The following is a 23,842-nucleotide window of genomic DNA, read 5'->3' on the forward strand; positions in this document are numbered from 1 at the left end:
TCCAGGGAAGGCGGGAGGCCCCTTGGAGGTCCTGGTGAATGGGCTTCTGAATTACTCAGAATTGTTACATAGCCTGGGGAAGCCTCTTCAACAGAGAAATGCTGAAGGAAAGGAAGCCTGGTGTCTTCCCAGCAGTGGAAAAGGGCTGAGGAGCCAGAAAGATCACATGTAATCTACAGACCCCAAGGGAAAAAGAGTCAGGCCTCAGGAAGGATAGAAACCAGGGCAGTCCCAACAAAGCAAGTAACTGTGGGCAACTCGCTGTGGCCTGGACACCCAGGATGACCAGCGCCAAAGGCACTCATCTCTGCCTCTCGGGGGCGACATCTCTGAGAGACAGCTTTGATTGGCCCACATGATCATGTGACTGTTGTCTTGCTAACAATCCTACCAGGACCACACTGACAGGAAGGAAGGTCCAAGGGCTCAGGGGTGCAGCCCTGCCCACTACAGGCACGGTGGTTCCTGGTGGAAGTGACTCTCCGCTCCAAGGAGCAGGCCCTGCTTAGTAGGAACAGCAAACCCTGAGGGCAGAGGCGGGCAGTGCTGGGTGCAGATGTGAGCCAGCTCTTTGGGATGTTTTCCTACCTGCCCCACCCCTTGACCCCTCAAGATTGCTGAGGATGGGGTGGGATAGGGAATTCTCAAACATCTGAAACTTTCACCAAAAATTCATCCACAACTGATACACAATTACTGGAACTAAAGACCTTTTGTGTTATGACTTACAAAGGGATAGAACACTTAAAAATTTTAGAAATAGAAGGGATCCTAGAGGCCATGGGTCCTCAGACATTTTGTAGCCACATGTGTGTCATCCTGCAAACAAAACATCTCAGGGAAGCCAACACATAGAAGCAAAGCAGAGATGTGCTTCCTAAGGGACATGATGGTTGGGTGGAGGTGGGCGAGGATAGGAACCCTGACTGTCCGGCAACCCTCCTCCATCAGATGCCCTTCAGGCAAATCCATGGACCTCAAGGGCTCTGCCAAAGACAACTCAGAAACCATAGAGTCTCATCTCACAGACAGGGAGACATGAAGCCAGGAGTTAATCGGTCATTCAGCCGATTAACAGAAGTTAACAGGAGCTAACAGGCCTGGGGTCTGTCCTGGGCTTCCCTCTATTAGTCAGGAGTTGAACGCTGAGTCCTGACCCCACCCTGAAAGGTGCCTTCTGCTCTTCCCTGACCTTCCTCTCAGGGTCAAGCCCAATGACCCCTTAGGTCCCATCAGCTAACTTTTAAAACTGCTCAGAATGATAACAAAAGGCCAGCCCACATTTGCCCTTAAAAGAGAGATTAATCAGATGTCCTGCAAGCACATTCTCTCGCTTTGAAGACAATCATCTGATAAACTGCCCAGAAAAACTCCCAAAGGTGAGTCGCTGCTGCTGGAATGTGCAGCTGCTGGTAGAGGGGGAAGAATTCTTTTGGAAATGTTTTCTTTTGTTTGCACCAGAATTCAGAAATGTGTGGACGCTTGTGTTTTTATTATGCTTTTGGATGCTGTCAGCTGCAGTTTCAAAAGCTCCACCAGCAGAAGCGTCTAGATTTTTCTAAATCAAGACTCTGAGCCAAAAGTCTAATTTTAGAAAATGCTCCAACCCGGATACTGTATATGTTTTACATCTAGGCGAGTGGTTCGCAAAGTGTGGTTCCTGGATCACACCATCTGAAAATGATTTGAAATATGAAAGATCCCAGACCTATTGGATCAGAATTTCTAGGGTGGAGGACGAGGAATCTGTTTTAACACACCCTCCACGTGCTGCTGATGCTAGATCCACTAGTCTAGACCATCTTTCTTCAGGGGGGCTTCTCGAGTAGCTCAAATGGTAAAATATCTGCCCACAATTCGAGAGACCTGGATTCGATCCTGGGTCAGGAAGATCCCCTGGAGGAGGGCAAGGCAACCCACTCCAGGATTCTTCCCTGGAGAATCCCTTGGACAGAGGACCTGGCAGGCTACAGTCCACTGAGTCGCAAAGAGTCGGACACAACTGAGCAACTAACACTTTCACTTTTGAGATCATGTTTTAGAAAGGAACTGGAGAAATTAACTGGAGTCCAACATACCCTCGAAAAATCAACCTTGCCAACTCAACCACAGAGATGATGGAAATCCATTAAAAACTTCAACTGTCTGTATCTACACCCAAACCAGTCTAACTAAAACAAAAAAAAACCCAGCTGCTGGGACTTCCCTGGAGGTCCAGAGGTTAAGACTCCACACTTCCACACTTTCAACTCAGGCGGCACAGGTTCAACCCCTGCGAGAACTAAGGGGAACTAAGATCTCATGTGCTCCCAGATTGGGCCAAAACAAACAAGCAAAAAAAAAAACCAACTTCCTGCCTTCCACCACCAGCCTCCTCCAAAACTCTGCTTCCCAGATCCTTCTCCTCTTCTCCAGAAGTTCATTCCCAGCCTCAGAGGGATTCTTGTATGTACGAAGGCTTGTAGCCCTGAAAGCAAAAGTGCTTTCACCTCTTAAACTCCCTCACCTCTTGCTCTTTTCCAAACACGTTTAAGATTCACGACTCACACGGAAAAGCACACATGGCAGCTTTAGGTATTTCTTTACCTTGTTTTCAAGTGAAAGCCTTCAGCTAGAACCTACAGCATTTTAAGATTCTGGGAATTTTTTTTTAAAAAAGAGAGAAATCTCGAAGTCTACACCTTACCGTTTATATATGTAAACAATGAGTCCTAGAGGTTAGCCAAACCCAACTATTTAAACATCATCAGGTCAGTTCTAGTAACTTCTAATGGAGCATAGCCTATACAAATACTGAAACCCTATACTGTACACCTAAAACTAACATAATATTAAAAATCAACTATTACTTCATTAAAAAATTAAAAATAAAAAAACAAAACAATTAAATGCTAATGGAAGACCCTGCCCCTGTCCATACCTACCAAGGGTGAACGGGGGGCGGGGGGGGGGGGGGGGGCGCTCTGAGTCATTTAGATTCAGTGAGGGTGAGCTCCTGCCCTGACAGAGAGGTGATATCCCACCTCTTTTTTTAGGTAAAAAACCCAAAATCCTCAAGGCTGTTCCGAGGTTCTGAGAGCTGGTTGCAGGGACCTCTCCATTTACTGCATTTGCATCCTGTGTTTATGATTTCTGACACATCCAAAATCTACTATTTGCCCTGTATTCTTTTCCAGTTGATTCATGTTTATTGACATGTATTTTTAAAAAAATCTTTTAAATTTCTCAAATTTTTTAACGTTTTAAAGAAATTTTTTATGTCACCCGCTATAGAGAAAAGGTAGTCACAAAAATAAATTCACAGCAATTCCAAAGCTATCCCTCCACACACTCCCACTCCATCAGGGTTACACAGACGCATCTGGAGAGAACTAAGCTGGTGTCCATTGCATCAGGTGACCTGTAGTAACAACTGTAGCAGGCAGGCCACATCTACGATTGTGTCATTGAAACTTCACCAGCCACACAGACAAACACCTGCTCTTGAGGTGGGAACCGGCATTGTTCCCATTTTCCAGATGGAGAAACTGAGGTGCCGAGAGAGGAAGCCACTCGCAGTGGAGTGAGGGGTCCAAGTAGCAGGTCACCCTCCTGCTCTGGACGGCACAGCTCTCACGGGGAGCATGGTCTCCCCTGCACCAGGGAACAGCCATGCCGAAGCCTGTGTGGCCCCCGCCCACCTGACTGCCTGGTCCCATCCTCCCAGAGAACCTTCATAACATCCCCACTGGACTCAGATCCCAACCGTCCACACGCTACATCACAGAATGAAGCGGGGGAAAGGGTGGAATGCCTTTCCCTTATTTTCCATTTTCTGTTTCTTATTTGTCTACTGGGAATATGCACTGCTTTTGTAATAGCAGAAAAATCGAAGGTTTGAGCTTGTTTTTAAGTCGAGTCACTTGCCACCAAAGGTTAAAAGGACTAAGTTATTTCTCCTGCTTCTTTGAGGAAGGCCCAGGATGACAATGTGCAGGGCAGGAGACAACCTCAGTGCCATGTCCAGAGGGAGCCCTACCTGCGGTGAGGACAGACAATCATAAAGCAGAGTGAGCCGTTCGGGGTGCGGAGAGGCGGGGAAAGGGCTGAAAAGTGCCTAAAGCTGAAGGTGGTCAGCTTCCTCTGTTCCCAGAGGCCTTGGTCTGTGGACACGACAGCAGCCCCACCTGGGAGACTGGAATTTCCGCCAAAAACAATGGGGATGAGCCACGGGTGTCAGTCGAACTGCTGAGTGAAGTCAAAGGTTAATAAGGCCCGAATCAACTCAGACTTCCAACCGAGCTCAGCACACGGCCAGTCACTGAGCTGTGTGCACAGGACTCCTCTGCAGGACACCCTCCCCGCCAACTCTGGGCTCACGTCTGGGTGCCCACCTGCCCAGTTGTCCTGAGACTGTCCAGTTTCTATCAATCGAACTGTGTGATTACTAACAGTATTTCCTTCACTCAGTGTCCTGACTTGGACAACATGTCAGACATTCACACATGGACAGACACAGAAGAATCACACAGTGGGTGATAGCCACAAAGCAAAACTCAGTGTCCCGAGTGTAGTTCTGACCCTCCCAACAACTGGCAGAATAGTCCTGGACAACAGAGATCGGACAAAGTCAGGGGACTAGTGACCAACACCCTGAGCAAACCCTGACAGTCTGAAGTCCCTGCCTGGAGTTCCATGTGGAGAAGAATCTTTTTTTAATTTATTTTATTGAAGTGCAGTTGATTTACAATGTTTTGTTAATTTCTGCTGCATAGCAAAGTGACTCAGTTATACACACATAAATATGTTCTTTTCATATTCTTTTCCATTATGGTTTATCCCAGGATATTGAATATAGTTCCCTGAGCTCTACAGCAGGACCTGTTAATTTCTGCTGCATAGCAAAGTGACTCAGTTATGCATACATAAATGTGTTCTTTTTCATATTCTTTTCCATTATGGTTTATCCCAGGATGTTGAATATAGTTCCCTGAGCTCTACAGCAGGACCTTATTGCTTATCCATTCTCTATACAATAGTTTGTATCTGCTAATCCCAACCTCCCACTCCGTCCCACCACTACCCTCTTTCTCCCTGACAACCACAAGTCTCTATATTTGGGAGTGTGTTTCTATTGTATAGATAGGTTCATCTGTGTCATGGTTTAGATTCCACATATAGTGATATCATATGATATTTGTCTTTCTCTTTCTGACTTACGTGAATAGTATGGTAATCTCTAGGTCCATCCATGCTGCTGCAAATGGCATTATTTAATTATTTTTTATGACTGAGTAATATTCCATGGTATATATGTGTGAAAGTGAAAGTTGTTCAGTAATGTCCAACTCTTAGGGATCCCATGGACTATACAGTCTATGGAATTCTCCAGGCCAGAATACTGGAGTGGGTAGCCTTTCCCTTCTCCAGGGGATCTTCCCAACCCAGGGATCAAACCCAGGTCTCTTGCATTGCAGGCAGATTGTTTTCCAGCTGGGCCACCAGAGAAGCATCTTCTTTATTCATCTTCTTTATTCATTCATCTGTTGATGGCTATTTAGGTTGTTTCCAAGTCTTGGCTACTGTGAACAGTGCTGCTATGTAGATAGGGGTGCATGTATCTTTTCAAATTATGGTTTTCTCTGGATTATGGTTTTGCCCAGGAGTGAGATTGCTGGTTCATATGGCAACTATTTGGAGAAGGCTCTTAAGGCCACATCTGGGTGCAGCAGGGAAGGGTGACAGATTTTATCAGTAATGAGGTTATGGGTGGGGAAGAGGAGAAGGTGAAAAGCAGCCAGGTACCCTGAATAAGCAGCCCTTCAACTCATCAGTCCCCGCAGGTCCTTCCTTTTGACATTTGAGCTCCAAAATGATCAGAAAAGAACCATGCTCAGAGCTATTGGCCACAGATAACCTCTGCGGTCCAGGATTACTCTGCTATCTGGTAGTCGAGTTGTCCTGGCTACAACAGAAAGATCCAGTCAGTTAGGAAATGCTGGAGGATCCAGAAAAGGAAACTGTCCCAGCAGAGAACAGTTCCCCTTAACCTCTGGTACCTCCCTCGCAGAGATGGTTCATACTTCAAGAATGAGGAGTTTGAGGGGAAAAGGAGATTTCATCCTCTGTTCTCGTGAGACTTTCCCAGGAAGGAGTCTTCTCAAGACTCTTAGCCAACAGGATACGGTAGCACTGATACAAGTAACCACTGCCTGGAGCAAGTCCTCTCCCAAGTTTGGTGCAAACCACAGCCAGCCTCTGTGATACTGACATGTCCTGATGGCCGAGCAAAGCAATGAGCTTCATTGTCTGGAGATCTCTCACAAGCTCATGTAGCTTGTGGGATAGGAGTGCGTGGGGGTGTGTGCACTCACTCACAAAGATTTCATTGAAGTTATGAAGCCATGAAGGAGGGCAGCAGACAGACACAGAGAACAGACTTGTTGTTGCCAAGTCATTGGGGGAGGGGAGGGATGGATTGGGAGGCTGGGATTCGCAGATGCAAATTATTATATGTAGGAAGGATAAAAAACAAGGTCCTACTGTACAGCTCATAAAACCATCAGTTCAGTTCAGTCGCTCAGTCATGTCTGACTCTTTGCGACCCCATGGACTGTAGCACGCCAGGCCTCCCTGTCCATCACCAACTCCCGGAGTTTACCCAAACTCATGTCCATTGAGTCGGTGATGCCATCCAACCATCTCATCCTCATCCATAAAACCATAATGGGAAAAAAGATGAAAAAGAATGTACATATATGTATATCTGAGTCACTTTGCTGTACAGTAGAAATTAACATTGTAAATCAGCAGTACTTCAATAAAACTTTTTTAAAAAGGAGAGTGACCTCAAAAGACATGGAGAAGTCTCAAAAGAACACAAAGAGGAGGCGTGTGGAACAATCATTCAGCCGCTTATCTCAATCTCGCCATGAATCTACTCAAACCCCATGTCGGGCTCTGCTCACCTTGTTGAGTCGTTCCAGCATCTCCTTCAGCAGCAGTTGACACTCACACTCATTTTCATACCTGCAGACGAGATACAGAAGGCAGAGTGGGGCATTCAGTCAGCCTGAGTCTTGCGCCCTCTCTTTACAGGAAGCAGGAGCTGATGCTGTCTTTCGGAGCCCACTCACCCTTTCCCAACCTTCTCCATGGTATACATAGGGGGTGCCATACATGGAGACCCAGCCTCAAGCCCCCAGCACCCCCACCTAGCCACCCAAGGATGCAGGAATCAGACCTAAGCACAGCTGTTACCCCAGGATCGCACCTGGGGGCTGCCCTAAGGTTCTGCCTCAAACACCACTGCCCTGACCTTGCCTGGCTATCCTATACTATTGTATTCATCCACCTGAGACAGCTTTTCTGGATTGTGTCCTTTGATCCCTATAAAACCCTGGAAGAAAGCAGTTGTTATTACCCCTGTGTGGAAGATGGGGAAACTGAAGTTGAGAAACTGGCCCGAGGCCCCTATAGATGCTCTTGGTGCTTCACCCACAGCATCTGTCAGAATCGTTCTGCACACCCAGGGCCTCCCCTGGGCTGGGGGGCAGGGCAGGCCGGACAGGTCAAAGAGTCAGTCCTCCTGGGAGCAGCCTGCAAGCTCCGACAGGGCGAGTGGGGACACACACGCCCCTGGCTCCCTCCCTCCCAGCTGGGACCACAGAAGTGTGCTCTCCAGCCCACAGGGAGGTGCCAGTGGCCACAAAGGTAACTTGCCAGATGAGGCACCGCTTGGTCTTTCCCTGCCTCCCTCACTTCCCCACTCCCCAACTGGTGCTCCCTGACACTATCCCCCAAATAAACCACTTTCTCAGGCTCAGCTACTGGAGGACTTCACACACAGAGGGGTGAGTCAGGATTCAGATGTGAGTCTGCCACATCTACCACGCTGCCTGGGCAGAGCTGAGACACCACCAAAGTTATAAGCATGCACAAGATTAAGAAAGTAACTGGTGCTAGGAGCAGGTGTATTTTTCCTCCTAGTCAGCTTCTTCCCTGGAGTCCTAAAAAAAAAAAAATGCTAAAGATCAAGGAAGCAGAGAAACACCAGAAATCATTCTGGTCAGAACAAGGTTCCCTCTAGGGGGAATTTCATCCCCTGAAGAAAAAGAGAAAGCCCCTTCCCCAATGACCCCCACCTCACTCCCTGTAAACTGTTGCCAATATCCATCCTAATAGGACATAGGAAGTCATGTTTGGAAGCTTTCCATGTTTGGAAGCCACAGCGCTGCCTAAAATAAAGACTACATTTCCCAACCTTCCTTGCAGCTTAGTGTGGCCATGTGACTCAGTCCTGACCAATGGGAAGCAAGCATGCCTGTGGCCTCTTGAGGATATCTCTGGTAAGAGATGGTATAGGTATGTCCTTCAACATCCCTTCCTCCACCTTGTCCCTTGAAACACCAATGCTTTCTTCTTGAAGGTCGCACACAGCCTTGTGGGCCTTGATTACCATAGGGCGCCATACTAAACTGCTAGCCCAGACCTTACACAAGAAAGAAACAATCTTCCACTTTGGATAAGCCAGTGTTAACTTGGAATTTATTTGTAGTTGAAACTAATCATACTTAGCACTTAGACCAACCTACAAAGCCTGGCTTTCTGTGTCCCTGCACACCCATGCCACAGGTTCAAGTTAGGACTTTACACTGATGGGTGCTGGGAAACTGCAGCTCAGAATCAAAAGTCCTGACCTCAGGGAAGAACACTGTTCTCAGTGTCCCCATCTCCAGAGCCATCCAAGCAGCTTAGCTGTAACCAGTAAGCAAAATATGTATGCATAAGTTTTACTTTTCACACCAGGATGTCACATTTAGCAGTCTGTTTTCTGTGTGGCGCTAATGGAGCCAGAAATGATTTTTTTAAAATAGTTAATTAGCTTTAAAAATAAAACTGCTAATAAAATTTAATTTTCTTATTGCTTTTTCCTGCTAGAAACATCCAAGAATTTCTATACCTTAAAAACATACTTAGGGGTTTCCCTGGTGGTCCAGTGATTAAGACTCCACACTTCCAGTGCAGGGGGCCCGCGTTTGATCCCTTGTGGGGGAACTAAGATCCCACATGATGCACACAGCCAAATACTTTAAAAAAAATAATTTAAAGACTTTTTTAAACATATTTAATAAACAAAATATTAACCTAGTTTCATGCTGTAGACAAGTCTAGGTATTATATTAAAAACAGGTGATCTCATTATAAAGAATTCATAATATATTCATATATTCATAGAAGTGAATATAGAAGTGAATTCATAAGGTGGAAAAAAACACTTTGGCTTCAATCATCTGACTGACAATTATTTTTAGCTTTCAGCAATTTGGATAATTGACTCATCATTGTATTTTGTATGCATCATTGTATTTATCGTATTTTGGTAGTTTTGTTTTTATTTTTATTTAGTTTTTATTTTATTTAGCCTTTCTTTGATGTGCTAAAGACCTGATTTTGAAATTATACAACTATCCAGGTAAAGAATATGCCTAACAAGGTTGCATATACCTTTCTGTTTCTATATTAATTTCACCTATTTCTGGCTAGTCATCACCACACCTCTGGAATTAAACCAAACTCAGTGTGTGTCCCCAGTGTATTACAGATGCATATAATTTTTACAATGATTTTCTAATCTCACTACCCAATTTTAAATATCAAAACTTCTCTAAGGGGGCAGTGGTAGGGAATAAACTAATGAGAATTATCAAATAAATCAGAGAGCCTAAGAGGCCGGCTCCATGATGAACACACAACTCAGAATCAAGTAAAATCAGGAAAACAACACAGCCACCCTCCATTGAGGGCTCCCAGGAGTCATGCTTGCCCAGCCAAATCACAACCGACTGTGACTCAAGGACTGTGGCCCAGGTAAAGGCCATCTGGGGATCTGGGGTATCCAGATGACCCATGGAGCTGCCTTGTGTCCCAACATTCACCTCCATTACTTTATGTAACATGAGCTTTATATGAGTGAAGGCCTCACTCCACAGGCGTCCAAGGAAGGTTTCTCTCCAAGACACAGCGTTCTGGAAAGGGTGTGGGCCTCCAGGCGAAAAACCCAAGTTCAAGTCCTGCCACCCACAGGCCCTCTGCAAGACTCAGTTTTCCCTTGAAGAGCTATAGGGATTTTCAGGTGCATTCTTCCAGGATCAAAACCAGAAACAGGGACTTTCCTGGCAGTCCAATGGTTAAGACTCTACACTTCCACTGCAGGGGCCACAGGTTCAATCCCTGGTTAGGAAACTAAGCTCCTGCATGCCACACAGCACAGCTAAAAAGAAAGAAAACCAGAAACAGCAGGACTGATGGAATGAATGCTTATAATCAGATAAACAGGCTCGATATACAATGCTGAATAACCTGTTCACGTCCGGGGCTGAGAATATGGAATACAAACACAGAGCACATTTGAAGAAAACTCTCTAGCTACCCTAGACCAGAGATCCTCAGACCTGGCTGTTAACTGAAATTACGAGTGGAGCTCATTAAATATGGAAATCCTGGGCTCCACTTGAGGTCCAGGGTCAGGTCTACCTCTGAATTTTTTTCATTAATTTATATAATTTTTAAACAGATAAATCTCTTACATTGTCAGAGAATTTTTTAAATGACATCAGAAGATGTTAAGTTAAAATTCTCCCTCTACCTCGTGTTCCTCCTCCCTTATCCTCATAGGTAAGCAGTGTTGTTAGGTTTCTGTGTGTGTGCTTGTGTCCTTTTGCAAGCAAAAAATCTCTATGCCTCCCCCTATCTTTTTAAAATAGATAATAATAACACACTTTTTTTTTTTTACAATTGCAGAGAATTCCATTGCATGAATGAAACACAATTTCATAACCAGACTCCTATTAACAGGCATTCAGGTTGGTCCCAGGTCTTAGTTATTGAGATCATGCCACAGGGAATATCCTTGTGGACATGTCCTTTGACATCTGCTCGAGTATCAGAGGGGACTGCCCAGTGGTACTAGTGGTAAAGAACCCACCTGTCAAATGCAGGAAACATAAGAAATGCGGGCTCGATCCCTGGGTCAGGAAGATTTCCCAGAGAAGGAAATGGCAACCCACTCCAGTATTCTTGCCTGGAGAATCCCATGGACAGAGGAGCCTGGAGGGCTACTTAGGGTCAGACTACACTGAAGTGATTTAACACACACACACACACAGAGTATCTGAGGATAAATTCCCTGAAGCACCCAGCTGAGTCAAAGTGCACACTCATTTATAACCTGGAAAGATGTTGACAAATTGCTGAGCATCTTTTTTTTTTGAACAGCTTTTAGGGTGATTTTAAAGCATTATTCATTCTATCAAAAGGGAGCACATTGCCCAGGACCAGGACTTCTGAAACTTCAATGTTTAACTTAAACACTGAATCACCTGGGGGGTTCTGTTAAAGTGCAGTCAGATCCAGGAGCTCTGGGGGTGGGCCCAAGAGTCTCCTTTTTTTTTTTTTTTTTTAAGAGTCTCTTTTAACAAGCTCCTGGGTGATAGGAAACTGCTGGTCCATGGATAGCACTTTGAGTAGCCAGACCCTAGAGGACACAGGTTGAAACAATGTCCAGGTGTCAGCTGTGATACAGTGAAGACAGTTAGATTTTGCATGTTCAAGACCTGAATTCCAATCCTGGTGCAACAGTCACCAGCTGAGTGACCTTTCCCCTAAATCAATACATTGTCTGAACCCCAGTCTCCTCATCTGTGAAATGGGTGCAGTACGCTCTTTAACAGGATGAGCCTGTGGGCATTAATAAACATCCATCACGGGGTGGCAAAGAGTTGGCCTCGACTTAGCAACTGAACAACAATCTCAAAAACACTATGCAAAGCCGAAGGAGCCAGACATATAGAAGAATATGTCTAGAAGATTCCATTTTTTATGAAATTCTAGAACAGGCCATAGTAGTCTATAGTGACAGAAATCAGAACCCTGGGTGCCTCGTTTGAGGGGGCTGGGGAGGGGGAACCAAAGACTGGGAAAGGGCAGAAGGGAACTTTTTTGGGTAGAGGAAATATCTTGTTTTAGTAGTTAAATGGGTACCTATGTTTCTCAAACTCATTACACTATGCTCTTGAATGTGTGCATTTTATTGCATGTAATTAAATCTAGATATTAAGATAGGTTAAAAAAGTAAATTACACCATTTCATTTGAACTGTGACACGGCATCAAAATGGAAGCTAGTCCTAGCTCAGGGAAACGCACCACGTGCGTGCCTCCGCAGAGATGAAGTCATCGGTCGCCCAGGGATCAGAGACGGCCCTCCCAGCCCAGTGGCCGCGCGCTCCCGGCCCGCGCCGCCTTTCACCCTGGAGGCGCCGCTTACTTGCTCCGGAACTCGTCGAGCGCGCGCTGCGCCTCTGCGCCCTGGCGCTCCAGCCGGGTGCGCTCGGCGGCCAGGTCCCGGGCGCGCTGGCGGTTGCCCTCGACGTGGCGGGCCAGGGCATCCTCCGGGCCGGCCAGCTCGTCCAGGCGCTGGAAGGCGTCCAGCTGCCTCCGGAGGACGGCATGGCGCTGCTCGAGCGCCCGGGCCCGCTGGACGTGAGCGGCCACGCGCTCGCCGAGCCCCTGCAGCGCCGCCAGGTTCGGCGCGGCCGCCCGGGCCTCCGCCAGGCGGTCCGGCTCTGCGGCGCGCGGCGCCTCCTCGGCGCGCTCGTACTGCTCCTTGCGGGTCTGGAAGACGTAGCTGCGCCTGAACATGGCTCCTCTGCGGGCGGGCGCACGGCCGGCTCCCCGAGGCACCTCGCCGAGCCAGCAGTCCGCTAAATAAACATCGGAGGCCCCGGGTGCGCAGCTGGGACGTTCCAGAGCGTGTCAGCTGTCTCTCCACGCGGCGCCCAGCCTCGGGGAGAACAAAAGAGCCGCGGGCCCCGCTTTTGTGCGCTGGCTTAGCGGCCCATACAGCTCTGGGGGTTGGAAGGTCACCCAGCGCCATGAGGGTTTTGTTCCTGGATTGTTGAGCCCGTTGCTTTTGAGTAAATGGAGTGTCAGGAGGATAAAAGAAGCATGCCTTTCTTCTGACTTGTTTCCACTGTGGAATTGCGAAGGAAGCCCAAGGGGGCTTGTTAACGTTGGTCTAGCTGGAGAGCCCAAGGACCCCAGGCTTTGTCTCTTCTCTCTCTTTCGGTCAAGCTTTCAATTCTAGAGCTTTTTAACAATACCTTTTTCTTTTCTGATTACTTAAGCATCTATTTTTCGTAATTACACTATGGCATTAAAGACCCCTCTTTATATTAGTGGTTCTTAACCTTGGATGCAATATCAAATGGCACTTCTCAATAAATTGTGAGGTGTGTTGCAAGTTCTTACTGATTCTTGTACGTGTTTGTAAGGACTCTCTTCTTTGCACAGTAACTCAGAAAATCTTGCACAGTTGTTGTTACTATTAATATTATCCTGAGGCTCATGGATTCTGAGAGCCTTTCTGGAGTAGGAGATGCAAGCCAAGCTCCATCAGGACATTGGCATAATAGATTCTTCCAACCAAAGAAAAACTTCTTACAGCCTAAAGATTTGATAAATTGGCCAACTCTAAATTAGATATATAAAGGAATTTGTGTCACTATGTTTCATTTTAATTTATATTCTGGAAATAATAAAGCTAGGCTTTGACAAATTTAAAAGTGAATTGTGGGTGTTGAAAGAAATGAATAGCATTTGATGAGACTGTTCCTAGATAGAAATATTTTGTCTATCTCCAATTTTAAAAATCATTATCAAAAGCCTGTTTTCATAAAAAGATTAGCAGTACCATAAAATTAACAACTCTGTTGATTGCACATAGTATACTACAAATTAAAATCATAGTTAACAAAGATGAAGAAAATTACACAGATCTTTGTTGGGTTTCTCGGAATTTATTTTTTCTCCAAAAAGACTAAGACATGGATTCAGTCTGGGATATATCTATGTAAGGACCAAAGTTGTGCTGGTAGTGTAGTTATTCTAATTTCTTGTGTTAAGTCATTTAAAAATAGATTTTCTGATCAAATCAAGGAGAACCAAGCTTATTAATATTTTATATAGTATGGCACACATATACCATGCTGATGCCATAGCAAATTGGTTTCAAGCTTCCTAGAGAGTGAAACCAACGTAGAACAAGAATGATTTATTAAAAAAATCATTCCTTCCCTTTGACATCATGTGTCAGTCAGGTATTTCAACAAAACACAATGACCCCCCAAACTAAGTAGCAGATGAAAAGTCATTTTTTGTCCAATATTTAGTTTGCAGGTCAGCTGCAGGACTTTTGTGCAAGCTTCAGGTCTTCTGATCCACCCAGGCAGCTGTGCTCCCAATGGAACTGCTCTTCCTGGAACTCACAGTGACAGAAGGACAGGAACGAGTCCATCCAGACCACTCCAAGCCTTTGTTGGCTTTGGGTCCACTAACATCCTTTTAGTGAAACCAAAGCACAGGGGGACTTTCCTGATGGTCTAGTGGCCAAGCTCTGTACTCCCAATGCAGGGGGCCCAGGTTTGACCCCTGGTCAGATTGAAGGCAGGAGAAGAAAGGGATGACAGCGGATGAGATGGTTGGATGGCATCACCAACTCGATGGACATGAGTTTGAGCAAGCTCCAGGAGTTGGTGATGGACAGGGAATCCTGGCGTGCTACAGTCCATGGGGTCGTAAAGAGTCAGACACGACTGATCGGCTGAACTGAGCTGAACAGGAAACTAGATCCCGTGTGCCACTGTTGTAGCCACACGTTCCAGGAAACTAACTCAGAAGGACAATGCAGATAGTAGAGTGCAATTTATTACACTGGCGGACCCAAGGCAGAGTCTCCTCTTAGAAAGGACCCCCACCAGTTTTTGTGAAAACCTTATATACCCTAAGTGTACCGTGCACAAACCTACCTCCCCAAATTCCCTGACAATCAAAGTTAACCCGTGATTCATATGCCTTAAGCCCAAGTAGTTAACAGTGGACAATTATCAGCAGGCCTGTGGTCATACCCCAATAAGCATAATAGAATGTATGATTCTATTTGGTTACACAGATAATTAGGGGATTCTTTTAGCAATGGAGAGCTCTGGGGCTCTTCCTTCTGGGGGCCTGGTTTTCCAGTTGGTATGTCGTTTCCATAGATACTGGGCATATAGCTCAAAGTCCATAGTCCGGCCCAAGATGGAGTCCTGCTTTCAAGATAGAGCCTGTTCTGTTTCCTCCTTCACCACAACTAAGGGTTCGCACGCCGCAAGTAAGACCCGGCGCAAGTCAAATAAACAAATAAAAATAAATGAAAGGTTTTCCTGGTGGCTCAGTGTTAAAGAATCTGCCTGTCAAGGCAGTGGACACCGGTTTGATCCCTGGCCTGGGAAGATCCCACATGTATCGGAGCATCCAAGCCCATGTCCCATGACTACTGAGCCTGTGCTCTAGAGACCGGAAGCCACAGCTACTGAGCCCACATGCCCTAGAGCGCTTGCTCCACAACAATGAGAAGCCATCAAAGAAGAGCAGCCCCTGCTCATCACAACTAGAGAAAGCCCTCACAGCAACAAAGACCCAGCACAGCCAAAAATCAATAAATAAATGAATATTAGACAAAGCAAAGTACCCAGCCACAGTCAAGAGCCAAGGAAGAGACATGGCCCACCCAAGACCACGTCAAGGGTGTGGTGTGTAACTCTATCACAGTGGAATGAAACGTTGGGACCAGCCACCCAGTCTGTCACCCATGGAGAGCCCTTTGGGAAAAATACAAACTTCCAGAAACATAAAACAGAAAAAATATTATTTCTGTTTAACCCAGTGGAACAAACACTTAGAAAATATCTACTCACAAAGCATCATCTGGAAGAGTTAAATATTGGACAAGGTCAAGTCCTTACCCTTAAGGGGCAGGAGACAAATTCCAACTTAACAAATGAAGATACAAGGAAATCTGGGATAAGGTCAAAAACAGAGACGGTAACAAAGCGCTGTGGTTGCATCAGGGCAGCAGCAGTGAGTGGTGGGTGGGCGGGTAGGCAACTTAGAATTCCAGATGAAATAGCATAAATGAGGTGTGCACCCTGAGTTCCCTGAACTTGTAGCTAAACCGTGGCAGGTGTGGCAAGAGGAGTCCCACAAAGGAAAGTTCAAAGGCTCCGCATGAGTGACCATGGAACATGGGCCTTACCTCCATTCCTTTCACCAAGCCCCACCAAAAATGGCAGCAAGGAATCTTTTGAGATTAAAATTTCACAAAAATAAGGAAGAAAAGATGACAGTGGACAAGTTCCGTCAACAGATTTTCAGAAGGCTAACGAGGGACAGATTCCTGGAGACTGATGTGGTGCTGTGGAGAAAGTTGAAACCCAACTGTCTCGGGGGATGGGAGAAGAAAGCTGGTTTGCACAAGAGGATCTCAGAAAATCTTAGGAATTAAATGTAGCAGATACAGGAGAAGATGGAGGTGAAGCGTAGTGTTGGCCAGTCCAAGCTTGTGCTCCTTGCCACATGACAGGTCAACAACTGGAGAGATGAGTTGTCAGGGCAAGGAACAGAGACTTGATTTGGAAAGCCAGCAGACTGAGAAGATGGTGGACTTGTGTCCCAAAGAACCATCTTCTTTGAGTTGGAATTCAGGCCTCTTTTATACTAAGAAGGGAGTGGGGGTGGCTGGTTGTTGCAGACTTCTTGGTGCAGGAACCCTTTGTTCTAGCAGCTGTCCAGGTACGTCTGGTCACAATGTTCCTATAAACCTCCAATAAGACAAGTGTTATTCTCTATTCTGCAACTTTTTATCTCTATACAAATGGAAAAGGGTTACCCCTTTAAAGGTCAGAGCTCTGAAAAAGTGCTGTCAAGTATATTCATAGGCAGCATGCTTTGACAGAAGGTGCAGACCCTGGAAAAGTTAGCACAGGCAACAGGGCACAATGGTTAGAGCTAGAGGAACAGACCCAAGGAGTCAGGTTTGTTCATCTCTGTCACAGTAGAGCTGAAACACAAGAGGGTTGCCTGAGAGTCTGCACAGGAGCAGTTAGAATTTCAGATCTCCTCCTCTGTCCTGCACACAGGCACCCAACCAATCTTCATCATGACAGGAGACCTGAAAGTTATTCCAGGTAAAATTGAACAAGAGATGTCTTGAGTTCAAGGTGGCTGGGCATAGCCAAAGGCAGGACGGTGGCCAGATGAAACAGCTGTGGGTGGTAGGAGCTCAGCCAGCAAACCCATCTGGCCCCAGTATGGGCACTGGTAAATGGGAATAGTCACTTACAGGACGAGAGTCACCATGCATCCCAGTTCACCTGAGACCATCCACGTTTACCCCCTTTATCACAGTGTGAGTATAGGTGGCTCCCTCTTTCACTCCCAAGAGTATTGTAGTTTGTCTGAGAAGGACACAGCATCTCATCCCAGCCTCGAGTGCATCAGTTTCAGTTCAGCCGCTCAGTTGTGTCCAACTCTTTACAACCCCATGGACTGCAGCACGCCAGTCTTCCCTGTCCATCACCAACTCCCGGAGCCTATTCAAACTCATGTCCATCACATCGGTGATGCCATCCAACTATCTCATCCTCTGTCGTCCCCCTCTCCTCCTGCCTTCAATCTTTCCCAGCATCAGGGTCTTTTCCAATGTGTCGGTTCTTCGCATCAGGCAGCCAAGGTATTGGAGCTTCAGCTTCAGCATCAGTCCTTCCAATGCCTAAAGCTAATCATATAAAAACATCCAGACAAACCCCAAATAAGAATCGTCATTAATAAAAATAGACAGGAACAATATTTTTTAAAATGTTAATATCATAAAAGATGAACAGAGACATGGAAAAGTTCCAGGTTAAAGGAGATGTGACATCCAAATGCAGTAGTGACCCTAGACTGGATCCTGTACGAGGAGAGAAGATGCTGTAGGATCACCTCTAGATCCACTGGCAAAACTGGAAGATGGACAATAGACTAGAGCTGAACCAATACTGAATTTACTGAAGTTTATGACTACTCCACAGTCAAGTAAAATAATGTCTGTATTCTTAGAAAATATCCTCTGAACTATTTGGGGGTAAAATGCATGATGTGTGCAACTTACCTCAAATGATGGTTTAAAAATTACTTGTATAAATGTACACATAAATATTGACACATATAGACAGACTTCCATGGAAGTCCAATATCTGAGACTCAGAGCTCCCAATGGAGAGGTCCCAGGTTCCATCCTTGGTCCAGGAACTAGATCCCATATCCTGCAACTAAGAGTTCACATGCCACAACTAAAACTCACACACACCACAGCTAAGACCCAGCACAGCCTAATTAATTAATCAAATGTATGAAAAGAGAAAGGAAGTGGGGCATGATAGTAACAATAGTAATCTGATAACTATTAGTAATAGTAATAATAGAACTAATTAGTTACTATTCTTAATAGTAACTAATACTAATAATATTAACAATGAATCTGGATAAAAGGTATATGGGTGGTGTTTGTACTATTCTTGCAATTTTTCTTAGACAGGTTGAGATGATTTTCAAAACCGTTTGTGAAAACTGTGATCACCTTATACATGAAGCACTTTGCAATGTAGACATCTTTAAAAGATTCCTTTGCTTCACTCTATAGCTGTGTAGCTACGAAAAAACCAAAGAGAGGGAGGGGGACAGAGACATAGTTTAGTCAACTGTGCAAGAACAATAGGAGAAAATGGTCTGTAACCATTGACCAGTTTTAATCATGTGGAATATGTGATGACATCAGTGAAATGTTTATAACAAACATGAACGGGAGCAGATAAAACAAAAAGCCATGCGTGGTGATTTCGGTCGTGTAAAATATATATATAATTAGAAATTAATCTACCAGGCTTTATGTTCATCACATCTTTTTATTGCCATTTTAACTTGCTTCAATACATGATATTAAAAAAAATTTTGATTAACATGTTTATCCACTGAACAAGTACAAAAACTAGGCAGAGATGGTTTGTCTTTTAGTCAGTTTCATACTCTATAGAGTTTTAAACCTTCCCGTTCAGTTAAGATACATTCTGAGTTTGCTCTGGACTTTTTATAAACATAAAGGGTATAAAAAGTTTATAAACTTTTTATAAACATATCAACTGCTGTCTGATAGTTGTGTGGCCTTGAATGATTCCATTAACCCATTTTCTGAATTGATGGATCTGAGTTAAGGTGTCTCTATGAGCTTCCTGCTTGTTATGGGCTGACTTGTGTCATCTAAAATTCATATGTTGAAGTCCTCACCCTCTGGTTCCTCAGAATGTGACTGTATTTTGGAGACAGGGCCTTTGAAGAGGTAACTCGGGGGAAATGAGGTCACGTGGGTGGGCCCTGATGAAATATGACTTGTGTCCTGATAAGAAGAGATTAGGACACAAACAGGAAAAGTGAAAGTCGCTCAGTCGTGTCTGACTCTGTGACCCCATGAACTATACAGTCCATGGAATTCTCCAGGCCAGAATACTGGAGTGGGCAGCCATCCCCTTCTCCAGGGCATCTTCCCAAGCCAGGGATTGAACCCAGGTCTCCCACATTGCAGGCAGATTCTGTACCAGCTGAGCCACCTGGGAAGCCCAGACAGGAACAGAGGGGGAACACCTTGTGAAGACACAAGGCAAAAAACAGCCATCTACAAGCCAAGGAAAGAGGCCTCAGAAGAAACCACCCTGCTGACACCTTGATCCCAGACTTCTAACCTGCAGAACTGTGAGAAAATGAATTTCTATTGTTGGAGTCCATTCAACAAAATGAATGGACTTTGTTATGGCAGCCCTGACAGTCTAAGAGGCTGCGGGAGCATTCTGATTTTGTATGGTCTCCTTTGATAGTCTATCCTTTCCCAGGACATACAGATGTGTGCCACAAGAGGGCCACGCTGCCCTGAGAGTGGACACCTGCCTCCTGGCCCCTAGGGCAATTGCTAATTGCAGTCAGCAGTGGGTGGGGGTGGGGGGAGGCTGGGTGCACAGATGCACAGCTCGAAGCCTTGCCACCAAACTGGAACAACAGGTCCTGCAGGAGAGGCTTTTACTGAGTAAAGTGGCCGACAATCCCAGAGTGAAAGGGCAAACCTCTGACTCCCAGGCCCTGCTCCCTAGACTGGCCTCCCTATCAGCTGTAGAGCAAGCTTGACTGCCATATAAGTGATGTGTCACCATGAAGGGTGACAACGGAGGGAGAAAGACACTCAAAAGCAAGGCTTTCTCTCCAACAGCACACACACTGTGGATGCTACAGGCTTTCCGGAAAGTGAAGCCACAGGTTCTCTCACTGTCAAAGCCAGGAGCACTAAGCATCTACCTGCTTTCCTTCGGGTTCAGTACAGACACTGAAGCAAATATCCAGTGTGCGGACAGGTGTATTCCTTGTGCTTTTGGACTGATGGGACCAAAAAAGTATGACAACTAGATTCAGTGCATGAACTTGAATGGGATTCTAGACCAGAAAAAACAAAAATGCTACCATGAAAACATTACTGTGATGCTTGATGGAATTCAAGTATGGGAAAATGGATTAGATAGTAATATTATGTGTTAAAATGCCTAATTTTGACAATCATTCAATGGCATATGAGAAAAGGACCTTGTTCTCAGTAAATACATGCTGGTTTAAGGAATAATTAGGCACAATATCTAACTTACTGGCAGTGTTTCAGAAAACAAATAATATATACATGTATATACGATACAGGAGGGCATGGCAACCCACTCCAGTATTCTTGTCTGGAGAATCCTCATGGACGGAGGAGCCTGGCCACCATGAGGTCACAAACAGTCGGATGTGACTAAGCGACTAAGCACAATATATGATACAAGCATATAAATCAATACATAGAATAGTAAAACAAATGGAGAAAAATGTAAATAATTGGTGGATTTAGGTAAAGGGTATAGTAGGAGTACCCTGTACGATTCCTGCAACTTTTCTATAAGTTTGAAATCATAAAAAAAAAAGAGAGAGAGAGAAAGCTGCCCTCCAAAGTCCCAAACACCTCTGGAAAATGTGTGCTGAGAGTAGATGCTTCATAATGATAGCAAGAAAATGCAAAAATGCTCCTGATTCACCAGGTGGTATCATGGTTTGATTCACTGGGATTTCACGGTAGGAGTTTAACACATGAATGACGAAGGGGTTTTGAAATATACCTAAGCTCACCTTCCCTGAGCACCAGACGATGGGGCACAACCATGGAACGTGGTTGAGACTTTGTCATACCTACTTATGCGTCATCACTCTGGTTATGCGTGAGAAGTGGCTGTGTCCTTGACCCCAGGGATGCAGCAATGACTCCTTGTCCCAACAGGCAGCATTCTCAGGACCAAGTTTGGAGATGTCTCTTTCACAGTTATAATTTCTTGTGGATTTCAATCCACCCATGCTGTTCATATTTTTGCTCTGTACTTCTCTTCAAGATATCATTAAATGGACCTACTGCCACATTCAAGTTGGGTCAGGGTACATCTGAACCACCCTCTTCTCTTCTAGGAATAGATTGTCCAGTGGTTTGATGTATCATCAAGCCACAGTTGGCCAAATGGCATGCTCACTTTGCCCTAAAAGGAAGCTGTTCCAGACCCTGATTCGCACCACTTAGGAAATGGATCCCAAGGAATTAGACACAAACATCCATGAAGGCATTTCTATTAGGAATACAGTCACAGATTTAAGCCTACATCTGGTGTACCCATTGTTTCTATGGGTCCATACTGCTTTCTTACAGATAACAAGAGGAATTGATTGAGCTATTTCACAAGAGAGGATGTTTTTATCTTCCAAAGTGTACCAACTTACCTTTGATCTGAAATTGGGAGGGATGTTATTTCAAGTTATTTCTATATCTTTATTTATTACTCTTGTAAACTTTTAATTTTTTGGCCGCACCCACGGCCTGTGGGACGTTTAGTTCCCCCAACCAGGGGTGGAACCCATACCCCCTCCAGTGGCCTCACAGTGTCTTAACAACTGGACCATTAGGGAAGTCCCAGCAATGTTCTTTTTAAATATATGATTCATTTTCTCCATTTCTCCTGTTGATTGTGGTCTCCAGGATGAATGTAGTTTCAATCAAAATCCAGTGCTTTAGTCATTGGTTATACTGGAGACAAAGTGGGCTCCTTATCACTTTGAAGGTTGTTAGTCCTCCAAATTGGGGAACAGTTCCCCTAAGGAGAACTTTAACTACCTCAGAGTTTCTTTGTCCAGGTGAAATATGCTTTCATCCATCTTACAAAAGTGTCCACAAACACTAAGAAGCATCTGAAGCTTTCCGCAGCCCCTCTGCCTGCCAGTCCTCAGTGGGGCAGGTTCCTCTCTAGGACTGAGTTCCCGGGGGTTGAGGGGGTGTCTAGAGCAGGCTTTGGATTATTTTTTAGCACAAATCACGCAATTCTGAGTGACTCGCTGGAAGGTCCTTTGCAGATTAGGGCCCATTATATACTTTGGAATCCTTGGTAAGGTGGCATCTCTCCTGTCATGGGTTTTATTATGAAAGTGCCTCCAGAGAGTATCCAAGCCTCAGGGATCAAAACGATTCCTTCTGCACTGTCTTCCCAGCCTGGCGAGGTGTGATCAAGAATGAATCCCTTTCTTCAAGCCCTCCCTTGTCCTTTTCTGACTACACTGGCTGGGATTTTGACAGACAGAGCTGAGGAAGACGTGACCCTCTCACGGCGTGATGACTGCCTTCTTTGCAGCACAATCAGCTAACTGCTTGCCTTTTATTGTATGACTTTCACCTCTTTGGTGTCCTGGGAGGGGCATTACAGCCACTTGTGAGGGCTTATGGGCTGCCTCTGACAGTGATAGGATTTCAGCAGTGTGATTTGTGTCCTTAGTATTTGAAGTAAGGAAGCCCCTCTCTTTCCAGATTGTCCCATGTACATATACTGCAAAGAATGCAGAGCGAGGGTCCATATATATGTTCACCCACTTTCCTTCAGCAGCAGAGACTGTTCTTGTTAGAGTAATGATATCTGCCTTCTGGGCTGAGCTCCCCGGGGCCAGGTTTCCCCTCAACACTCCTCTCTGGGGTATTTCTGCGTACCCAGCGCATCACCTGCCTGGTCCGCGAAGCTGCTCCCACCAGTGAACACCTCCAAATCTGGCTCAGCCCAGAGTTGGTCCATTAAGTCCGGTCTGCTAGAGGACACCAGCTCCGTGTTGTGTGGGCAGTGACGCCCTGGGGGTTGTGTAGCTCCCATCGGGAGCAACGTGGCTGAATTTAGGGCTGAAGAGACCTGCCGTCTTACACTGGGATTGTCTAAAGTGAACGGCTTGGTACTTTCCCATTCTCCCGGAGGTCAGCCAATAGCCCCCTTTTCATTTCAGTAAGCAAAGGACATAGTGAGTGACTGTACATAGTGAGGGGCTGCCTCAGGGTAAATTTCTCAGCTTCCTGAAGTCTGTCACAAGTAGCAACTACAGCTTGAAGGCAAAGGGACCACCCCTTACCAGTATGATCTAGCTGCTCTGAGAAGTAGGTGACAGGCTGAGGGATGTTTCCCAGAACCTGAACTAACACCAAAGACTTATGCCTTGTCTTTCACAGACACATAACTTGAAAATTTTCTTCAGATGTGGTAGTCCAAAAGCGTGGGCTGAGATTAACTTTGTTTTTATTGTTTCAAAGGCTCTCTTGTACTCTTCAGCCCCAGTAAGGGATTTAAGATCGTATCCTCTATGTGAATGGGAAAATGTTATACATTGGAAGATCAGAGTCTTAAGAATGGGCTATTGGGTGTATTCCAGTCTACAGGCAATATTCTTTCACCAAAAGTGCAGAGCCCACAAGACTAAGCCCAAACAGTAGAGCACAAAGCTTAGAGCTGAAGGAATTGATCCAATATGGAGTCAGGTCTGTTCTTCTCTTTTACAATAGGTTTGGCCCAAATCCAGAGACAGATTGC

The 23,842-nt window shown here is 45.4% G+C and overlaps 1 protein-coding gene across 3 annotated transcripts in view; it reads right to left on the reverse strand.

The window, feature by feature from the left end:
• The window catches only part of BFSP1 (beaded filament structural protein 1), a 65,283-nt gene that overhangs the window by 22,679 nt on the left and 18,762 nt on the right, over positions 1-23,842 (reverse strand). Inside the window, exons 1-2 of one of the 3 annotated variants that reach the window (XM_043883065.1) lie at positions 12,307-13,219; positions 6,948-7,008 (exon numbers count right to left, since the gene is read on the reverse strand). In XM_043883065.1, coding sequence (XP_043739000.1) covers positions 6,948-7,008; positions 12,307-12,680 — 435 coding nt within the window. In that variant the 5' untranslated portion in view covers positions 12,681-13,219. Of the gene's footprint in view, positions 1-6,947; positions 7,009-12,185; positions 12,265-12,306; positions 13,220-23,842 lie in introns of those variants that run through there. The other 2 variants (XM_043883067.1, XM_043883066.1) reach the window with 2 other exon arrangements.

Source organism: Cervus elaphus, chromosome 23 (assembly GCF_910594005.1).
Source record: "Cervus elaphus chromosome 23, mCerEla1.1, whole genome shotgun sequence".
Classification (NCBI taxonomy): domain Eukaryota; kingdom Metazoa; phylum Chordata; class Mammalia; order Artiodactyla; family Cervidae; genus Cervus; species Cervus elaphus.